Source organism: Epinephelus fuscoguttatus, linkage group LG8 (assembly GCF_011397635.1).
Source record: "Epinephelus fuscoguttatus linkage group LG8, E.fuscoguttatus.final_Chr_v1".
Lineage (NCBI taxonomy): Eukaryota > Metazoa > Chordata > Actinopteri > Perciformes > Serranidae > Epinephelus > Epinephelus fuscoguttatus.
Genome location: NC_064759.1, coordinates 28,296,538 through 28,307,176, shown reverse-complemented (window position 1 = coordinate 28,307,176; position 10,639 = coordinate 28,296,538). Strand labels below are relative to the sequence as shown.

Below are 10,639 nucleotides of genomic sequence, written 5' to 3'. Positions count from 1 at the left end.
ATTCAAGTAGGCTAATAGAGGAGAGGGTCAAAATGTACTGCAAAGTAGATTGCATTATCCACAAGGGCTGTATCTGTATCTCCCTTGTGGACGTGTGTGTGTGTGTGTGTGTGTGTGTGTGTATGACTGAGTGGATGTAGTGTTCCAGTATTTTTTATTCTGAGATGTTGCCCTGGATGTAATGTGAGGATTTTACCACTAGAGGGAGGCATATAATCAGTTATCAAGAGACATTCAATCCAAACCAGACACAATACTAAAAATGAGTAACATGTCAGAACGTATCAGGTCTCTGTATGAGATGAGTGCACATTGTCAAGTTTCCTATACACTATATGTAATATATTAATCAATCAGTCATATAGTACTGAATGCATCCATACTTTCATAAAGCTTAGATTAAAGTTTCAGGGATAGTTTTTTTTTTTTTTTTTTTTTTTTTTGCTGTGAAACATTTATGCAAAAGACCAAAGTGAAATGCCCTCATATTTGGACTTACTTATTTCTCTTTAAGTTTACAGGTTTCATTTAATAATTGAAAAAAAGAGGGGTTTCCTCCAGTGCGGCTATAACTTCATTACTCCCAGGGCCCATATCAATTAAAAATAAAGGGACATGGATCTGTATTAATTGAGATTAAAATAAGAAACATTTGGACATAATAAAATGTATATTGCCTACTGTCACTTACATCGTTGACTGCTAACTTAGCATCCGTCTACAATTTATAGCTCCACACAATTATGCAATGATAACACATAATTATATATGATCTTTGAATATATTATTCATGATGTCATGTTGCATCTGGTTGTTGTGAGTCATTTCACAGAGCCTGTGACTGCACTCAGCGCATTACACCCACTCAATTACTTATGTGTGCGTTCACACACACACACACACACACACACACACACACACACTAGGGGCAGATATAGCTCTTGTTGACCATACAACCCACTTTATAGCACATTTACACCTGGCCATCCAATAATAGACACTAACTTTTATGACTCCCACTCATCTGCTCCATGAAAGCCAGTTCTAGTTCACTAATAATAGGTCTGACTTTTCCTTTGGTCCTAAGTTAAGCAGACAGTACTGCCTCCTCATTAACAGCATCAGCCAAGAATAGTAATTGAGTAGATAGATAGATAGATAGATAGATAGATAGATTCACAAATGTATGGACGAATATATATAATTATGAAATACTTACTTTTTATCTTATTGTCTGATTCAAGTTATATTTCAATTGGTGCAATGGGGGAGGTTTTAATTAATTCAATTTATTTATTTATTTTTATCAAAAACACTGCTCAAAAATATTTTAAACATAAGCTTTGCATATGTGTTCATTACAGGGCTATTGTTTTGGTTTACATAAGCCTATCTGTTCATGAGTTGCTTCTGTCTTGTCCATGCCCCCAGCCAGAAGTAGGAAAGAATTCCAAATCTAAGTTGCAATCTTAAAATTACGATATTTTGGAGTTTTCTGAAGGCACCATCACATCTTTGTAAGGACAATACGAAGGATGTGCTGCGCATGCGCCCTGTCCGCAGAGCGGAATCGTGGCTCCGTTAGCATCCAGAGCTAGCGGACTGGTTGGGGGGAACGCGGTGTGGAGGAAGGCGTCCTGCGCACTGTAGGCAGAAAGATATCGGCGACTTCAAATATCCCCAGCTAATCCTCGAGCTAACCATTATCCCTCCATGCTGTCCGCGAAAGGAAGATAACGGTAATAACCCTGCACTGCCACCAAAATTAGCCACCGTGCGAGACAGATTAAGGGGAAACTGCGTTTTGCGCGAGGAGTCTTCCTTTGAAGCAGCAGCAGTTTTCTGCTCGGAATATTAACAAAATATAGCTTCAACCTCAACCAACGTGACTTACTGTGAGAATGAGGTTACCGAGGCATTTTGCGATGGAGGGAGACGGGAAGAAGATGGACCAAGCGCCTCCGTTCAGAAACCCTTTTGTGCACGTCTTGAAATTCACCCCTCTGGAGAAGGCAAAGGTAACGTTAATGTTTAAATTACGCTCACAGGCAAATGCTTTTCTCTGGTACACATACGTTAACATGCTGTTCTAGTAGTTTCTAGTACGTTAACACTCCGGTGCGACACAGTGGAGAGGCTGTCACCATCATTTAACTTGGTTTTTCCTGACTGCATGTAGTCAGCTGAGCTAGTGTTAGCTAGCCAGCTAACTGTAACGTTAGCCATATACATGTTGCTTTCTTCCTCCTGTCTTGCTGCCTTTACTGCCTCGCTTTCATGCCGCTGGAGAGGGATGAGTCCCTTTTAAATAGATGCTTTGCTCCAGCTATGAAGTGCATTTCACATACGAGTGTGTAAAACATATACATCAACACCTCTCACTGAGGAATCCGCTAACAAACCATAAGGATTGAATAGCGTTACAGCAATTTGAGCATGGCCGCCTGTCTAGGATGGGCCTATAGCTTGTTGCTCTTTAATTGTCATCAGTAGCTTTCAGAGACGATCATGTTGTGTGGTAGCTGTTACGAAGATGTCATTTGGTAGAAACATGCCTGTAGCAGCACACATGGTACCGTTTACTGGCTTCCCTTGCATTTTTTTTCATGCTTTATTGCTTATCACTGTGCGTCCCTCTCAACCAGCAACCAACACGTGTGGCTGAGGAGGCTGGAGGATGGCATGGAAAACTGACAGTCATGTCCTCCTCCCATCTATAACTTAGATGTATTTCCCCCAGCTGTTAGAGTTCACAGGTTTCTGCTATTAATTGGCTGTTAAGATTTTATGGTTCTGCAGCATAAAGTAGACAAGCAGACCAGTTACCCATCACTGCTACTGATGATCAGATTTGCTTCAACCTTCCAGCCATTGGTTTTATATCATTGAGCTTCATTGCTCCAAAACTGTTAAAATGCATAATTGGGGATGCAGCCTGCAGAGACGTAACAAGACAGCAATTTAAAAGGCTTCTTAATCTCATTGTTATTGTACACCTGACATTTAAAATTGTCTTTTCGTGCAAATTTTGCAGCATGTGGCAGCGGGCACTGATGAAGGAAACCCCAAGTCATGTGTTCTTGTGAGCATAATATTATCTGGGGCTGCTTATAAATTTGGAGGCACATGTGGGACCTATGCAGTTCACCTCACATGACCTCTCTGAATACCTTAAATAGTTTGGTGTGTGTGTGCGCGCGTGTCAGCCCTGAGCCATGGGTTTGCATTAATCAGTGCACTGAGTAATAGATCCTGCTGTGTTGAAAGAAACATACATTGATACAGCAACATAGGGATTTAGATGAGGTTTAAGAGACTTTTAGAAGCTGTGTCCCTGTTGAAAAAAGTATAATATTTCATATCATGTTTAAGTACGAGGTAGCTGACATTCACACTGGAGAATAGTCTAATATGAAAGTATAAAAAAGCCAGCATGCATTCTAAAATTGTTCGATACAAGGGTATTGTTTGTGTACTCTTATCACCCATAGCTCCAAGATAAACAAATAAATTATTAAATCTTGGCAAAACTAGTTTGCTTCCTCTTTGTAAAGCTTCCAGATTTGAAATTGGCAGCAGCTCCCTAAAGTTTGATTGACGTCCAGTTGTGTTTTTTTTGTTTTTTCCCTGTAAGAACAAAACAGTAAAGCACATTAATTTCTTGCTCAGGCTATTAAATGGTTATCATATAGATTGTTACATAGGGTATACCGTAAAGTATTAGTAAACATTGTGGAATTGGGACACAGCTGTGAGGTATTTTCAGTAACAGAGTTCAGTCCGATGGGAGAGCCTCAGTTTTATGAATGGCGCTACTCTGGCATAGCAGGCATAAGCGAGTATCTTGTTACAAGTAAGAATAGTGACCGAGGGAGGTTCACACGTGTTCTTCCTGGCTCTTTTGATAGAACAGATAAAGGGAGAGTGTCAGGCGGATGCAAGCCAAGTGAATAAGCAGGTTATCACTTTCTTTTAAAGCTAACATAATATCATATACGCTTGGCATATATTTAGATCACCATACGTGGTGATTATGCGCAAATTACAGTAGCAGTTGCAAAATAATTAATTTTGACACGCTGTGCCAAAAATAAAAAGCCATATACTGCACACAACTCTCTTATTTTTCCCTTCAGTGGCACGTGCTTGGTAACAGATCCTTTTCTTGCATAAGTAAACACTAAATTCTGTAACAAAAGTGGGCCATTAAATGATGAAAATGAGTTTCGTAGTTGTTCTGATGTAACTGAGAACAACTGTTTTCGGCATGTTGCCCTGGTCTTGCTTTCACATCCGCAGAAACATGAGGAAGACACAACCTGAACTGAAAAATTGAAGACTAGAGCAAAAAGCCACAGTTCTCTCTACCAGTTAACTAGCTGACAGGTAGATGGTCTCACAGAATCCTTTTATGGGTTCAAGTAGAAAAGGGATTGTTGTACGTGCCCCTTGTCTATTGTGAAATTACAGTGATGAATAACAGGCCGTTACTGAATAGCATGAGATGACTCAGGATTGTTTTCACTAGCATCATAATTACTGTAATGACACCTTTGCCAATAAGGTTTTTTGTGTGTGTTGCAGTAGTTGGTTGGAGGTGGATAGCATTGTCTTTTGATGAGCAAATCGGTTTTGGCATTTAGAAGATCCTCCATATTGCCCACTGATGGGGATTACAGATTATAATAGGAACAGATGAGTTTTCTTTGATTAACCCATGCCACAAGAATATGGTTGGTGTTAGACCATAAAGCTACATTACTGCCTGTAAGAGCAGGCTAAAGGCCTGAAAGCTAATTGGCTGTACCTGAATTAAAAGCGATCCTGTTTGCAACAAGCCAAATTGGCATTGTTGCTCACGGTTTAAGTTTGTGCAGTGTAACCCTACAACTGAGAGGAGCTGGGGACGTCTTTGCTAATCTGCGAGTTTTAGTTCTTCTGTGACAAAAAGGGTTGCTGTCCAGAAAAGGCCGCACAAGTGACTGACTAGCTCTCAAATCTTGTAGCAACTGTGGAGACAGTAGGCTATACTGTAATTCAGTGGCATGACCTTTCAATCCATATAAAGATGCTCTTGCAGTTTTGCACCTTGGTGAGCTCATTAATCGATCTACAGAGCTGATTGGTTTACACCTAATGTGAGAACTCATTGCAGTGTTTTTGTTACAGAGTTTAGAAGCATCAGCAAACATTCCAACCGTAAAGCCTAAATGTTGGTATGGTGTTAGAAGACAAGCTACTAATGTTAAAGTTGATTTAATTCCAGGCTTAGGTTTGACACGCCCAGTTTCTTTGTGTGATTCACTGGGGAACCCCACAAAGACCCAAATCTGTTTTTGATCCTGCCAAAGCAGCCATGAGTCAATAGCTTATTCCCACACTATATAGATCAGTAATTCCGTGGATTGGCGTCATAAGTGGGCAACCGATTTGTTCCTCACCAGAATAGTCATGCATATTTATCAGGCCGAATTTTAAGGCTCAGTTGGCTTAGTGTAAGGCCCAAGGTTGAAAAGGTTAACTCCCAATACAGCAATTATAAGTATTTCTTGTTATTGAGACCTGAGGATGAGGTTAAAGCGAAGCCTAAAAGGTCTCCTATGAATTTGTCTCTTCTATTGTGTTGTATTAATTTTCATCATCCATTCCATACTCTTTCAAAGTCATGAATGTATTACTATTTTTCCCCCACCGCTACCTGAAGCAACGCCCACACCAACACAGATCCTTGCTTTTTTTTTTTTTTAACAAAGTGCTATTTTTGGTCTGAGTGCCCACTAACAGTGGAGTGACTGGCATTGATCAGTAACTGTTGTGAACCCCTGCCCACAAACAACAATTATTCTTTGCAAAAGCACAGAAAAACATCACTAATGGCCCTCTTAAGTGGCCAGAATGAGGGGGGCATTCCACACTGTTGTTTTTCTATGTATATGGGCAAAATCTGTGTTTATATGGCCCACCACCACCACACACAACAACCTTACCAATGAGCTTGAGAAACTAAACACTGTCCTGCCGCTTCTCTCTGACCTTAAACTGACTACAATGATTGAAGAAGTGAAACATCTGCATTATAAAAACAGAAAGCTTGTACACAGGTAGATCTTCTTTGCTTTTGTTAACATGACTTCCTGTCAAGTCAAAGTGTGAATCAAGTCAAGAAAAGACAATAGCTCCTTTTACACTGCTAGATGTTTCTGCGAATGTTGGGCCGCGAGCTGCGAGTGTTTATACACACAGTGGCGGAATGGCGAGTTGATCCACGGGCGCCCTTTCCGCCTTGTAGGGTAGTCATATTGGCGGAACCTTTTGAGTTTAAACAGACCGAGGTGGCCTTCCACAACGGGAGGGGCTGTTGAAGACTTGTGGGAGGAGCTGTTGATGACGCCGCATGTCTGACCCACTGGCGGTGGATAAACAGGAAACAGCTGATAGCAGGAATTAGCGAGCAGCTAGTAGCAAGAGGGAAACACAAACCTGACAGACACTGTAAAGATGAGCAACTGGGGAGACAAGGAATTGCACGCCCTCCTTGCCCTCGCAAGCGAAGAGGCCATGAACCGTGAGATGACAGGGACGGTGAAGAACGGGTCGATATACAAAAGAATTGCCAAAGGACTGACCAGCCGCGACTTCCCTCCCACGTCACTGTTTACGTCACACGCTGAGCTACGGGTTTTGTTACTTGCTCACGCCCCCCATTGCCCCGAAAAAGGCACATTCTGTAAAAACAAAAGTAGGCACTCCCCGATTTTGTTTTTATACTGCCAATGCTGAAAAAAGACTGATTGGGCTTTCCTGCAAATGTGCACAATTCCTGTTTAAAAAAAGGCTATTGAGACATAGATCTGGTCACACTTTAAAGAGGGGGGGGGGGTAAATGGCTATCAGCTACATGATGGGTCTATGAGTCAGAATTAAAGAATACACCTTTTATAGTACTTAAGTTAGTGTGAAACTCCAATGAAATGGTTGCTTGTGTTTGCACACACACAGTCCACTTTCCCAGTGTTTGGTTGCGTATTAATGGTTACAACTGCAGACAGGTTTCAACCTTGCAGGATCTTCTTCATCAGTGCAGAGATAATAACACCAGACTGGTAACATCTGGTTTACAATCCACTGCAATCGCTGGTTTGCATTTTGATTCTAATATGGCTACACTGTGAGCACAAAGTAGAGTTCTGCTGTTTTAGACCAGTCCTTGATTGTGATACGAAGAAGCCCAAGTTAATTTAGTATATTTACAGTGTTTTTACAATGTGGACCACTCTTGGCAGCTCCAATATAATTCCCAACTTGCATCAGCCCAAATGAATGTTTATTTTGTTCTCACATCCCCCTTTAAAGACTGAGACAAGCCTTTATTGCATGAATTTAAAGATGCCTTAGCACAATGCCTGAATTCACTCTAAACCCTTAATGCCTTTACTTTAACTCTAAGTGACATTCATGCATTCTCATGCTTTGGGTCTGAATAAATCTTTTAACAAATGCATTATACAGTGGCTCTCAAGCATTCCTGGCAGGGCCCCTTTTATTATAGGGAAAAAGTACCAGTTGTTTGTTCTTTCGTGTGCAAAACTGTATGCTTAGTATTTGTATAAAAAGAGAACTGTGTGGTAGACATATTTAATTAATTCATGTATCTTCAGAGGATCTTGGGAAAGTAAACAGTTTGGAAGACTGTGAAAAGAGAAATAGAAATGAGGCTGGTGTGTCAATGTGATAACAGTGGTGGGATTAGTTTGTCATGTAATTTTTCAACTCACTGAAAACGGAGCAAAACAGATCTATAATGTAGATAATACCATCATAATGTAGACGCGAATATTTCTCCGATCAGTGTTATGTTTTTGGGAAAGAAAAAATGACTAACGAGTCTCCATTTAGACTCCAACATTTGATTGCTGCTCACTGTCCGTAATTAAACAGGCAAGTTTTAAAATGATTGATTTAATCTGACCAAGCTGTCAGACAAGAACTCTCCCCAGATAAGATAGCGCAGACAGACTCCATGCTCCTGAGTTGTGGTTTGCTATCAAGACAAATATTGACAGAAGATAAGCGCTGCTATCAGGGAGTCATTAGAGGCTGTAAACAGTCACCATTACAAACTATGTAAGGTTTTGTCAGAACCTTTAAGAATCAAGAACATGTGTTACATGTAGCATTTTCATGATTAGGATGTAAGCATATAAATAAGGGCCATATTGTGACCTGAGGGCAGACACAACATCTGATTTAAATTGTCTAACATAACACAGAGCTCTTTATGCAGGATCACTGGTGTTTCAGATTGCTAAGTTGCCATTGACCACTATGATCAGAGGCTGTGCTTCAGGCATGCTGCCCTGTGTACTGAATAGGAAGGGACAAACAGCTCTCAGCTTCATAATACATTGGATGTTAAACTACATATGCTTTTTTTCCCTTTACACCAGATGTTAACAGTTAATTGGTTCTCATAAATTGAAGGCATCATTGTTTTCTGATGGGCTGTCTTTTATTTTGCTTCGGCAAAGAAGTAATATAATCAATTATGTTCTTGTCTCTTCCCTCCTGACAAAAAGTGCCAACCCGTCAGGCTGTTTTTAGAGTAAACTTTTTTTTAAACTTTTGATTTTTGGCTCTGACTTGCAGACAAAGCATTTATCGTAAAGCAAATGGAAAAAAGTTGTTGAGTTGGCATTAACAAAGGCTAAATACTGCATAGACTTGGGTCCAGCTGAGACGTTAATGGTACCGAGATGACTGACAAAACATTACGGGTGTAAATCACAAGCAACAGCACAACTTGATATAGCGATTCTTCGGACAACAGTACGCTTCAGTTCAGGGTCCTGCAATCATTATTAGTTGCTAACAGTCTTGTCTTTTTCCTGGTTGCTTGCCATTGTCTGCCTGGTGCTAGACTGTTAGCACTGTTTGAATGTTTCGGAAAGAGGTGTGCTTGAACAGAGGTGGTGACACAAAGGTATCTTAAAGGTGATGATACATATTGATGCTTTCACTTTACAGTGATCATATTTGTTCTATGATTCAGTGTATTGTTGCACTCGTGTATAACATGTTGTTGTTTGATCTGTTTCTTTAACCCTTGTCCTTTTCTCTTGTCCCAAATCTCTTCCAGATTGCATTAATGACAGTCACACTGTTCCCCATCCGTCTACTCATAGCTGCATTCATGATGCTGTTGGCTTGGCCTTTTGCCTTCCTGGCCTCAGTAGGGCGCTCAGAGACCACCGTCGAACCCCAGTGCCTCTGGAGGAGGTGGGTGCTTTGTCACGCACTTGTGTGTCTGTCTGTTTGATGGTGAATTTCAGGAAGCACTATAATTCTTACAAACATGTTATTTACCACATCAGCAACAGTAGAATGCTATGGGCAGGGCATTCAGTATGAAGAAAATCACAAGGGTTGAAAATGCTACTTCAGTCAAGTTTTCAAACAGTTACACTAAAATGCCTTTTGCCTTTTTTGTGCAGGAGCATCTATTGATAAATTAATTGTAGCATTGGTTTCTAGTAGTCCTTCACGCCTATCTCACTTTATTCTGAGTAACTCTTAAGATTTGATAGTTCAGATGGCCCACCCTCTATGTCAGTCTTACTTTCATTGCTCCTTGATTGTGCAGTAGTTTGTCAGATAAACCTCTGCAGAAACTGCAGGACTCCTTTTTAACCACTTGTCTAAAACTAAAGACTGAAAATACCACCTCAAAGGTTAATTAACACGCAGTAGGGTTTCCCACACATTGATTTATTTATGGTGTACTGCCATAATATGAGCATTCGCCGCCACATATAAATTTTCTGTTTTTGGAGCTGCGTCTCTCTCGTAGCCGAGAATACTCTGGCCACAGACAGAGTAGCAGAGCAGAGAGTGCAGTGAAAGTGAAACTTAACTGTCCGTCAATTTATATAGTTTTAGTTTAGTCTATTAATTTTCCAGCCCTACTTTTAGATGAAACTGGCTAAGTTCCCACGGAACAGAAAGTTTGCTTTCACTCACGTCTGCAGCAACTACTTTTTATATCCACTGATGTGATTTGATCAGGTTTGATCGCTGCGACCACAGACTGATTGAAAGGAAGTCTAGAGTGTTATGGTCAAACAGTATGTTCCTCACTTCTCCATCTCACAACTCAAACTCAGCAAACTGCTCCTGAGAAAGAGAAAATCGTTTGTGAAGTGGTCTGTCTATGCTGCGTTCATGGACCCGCAAAAACCAGAATGAACACAAAGGGACACTCGCGCACACAGGGGAAAAAGGAAAGAAATAAAACAATAAACAGAAGGTTTGCTGATCAAGTGTAGCTCAAATGTGGCCATAAAGAAAGAGGAGTGTTCAGTGGGCTAGAGGCAGAACAGGGTAATCTACACTTATTCTACGTATGCACTGGAGAAATGCCTCACAGGGTGTAACCAGGGTTATTTTTGCCATTAAATAGTGCTGTTTTCACTCTTGTCACTACTCACTTACCCTATTTAATTCCTACCACATCAAAGTTCTAAAACTACAGAGCCTTAATCATTTATGTGAACTTTGTCATGTCATTGGACATATGCATCTGTCACATTTTCCAGTGTTATAGATTTTATGTCCATTTGCAGTTTCAAGGAAAAGTGCCCCT

General features: G+C 40.6%; 1 protein-coding gene across 1 annotated transcript in view; it reads left to right on the top strand.

Moving 5' to 3' along the window:
* The first annotated feature begins 1,561 nt into the window (after positions 1-1,561).
* LOC125893431 (lysophosphatidylcholine acyltransferase 1) overlaps positions 1,562-10,639 on the top strand; it is a 28,273-nt gene continuing 19,195 nt past the window's right edge. Inside the window, exons 1-2 of the mRNA XM_049584095.1 lie at positions 1,562-2,018; positions 9,137-9,276. Coding sequence (XP_049440052.1) covers positions 1,902-2,018; positions 9,137-9,276 — 257 coding nt within the window. The 5' untranslated portion in view covers positions 1,562-1,901. The remainder of the gene's footprint in view (positions 2,019-9,136; positions 9,277-10,639) is intronic.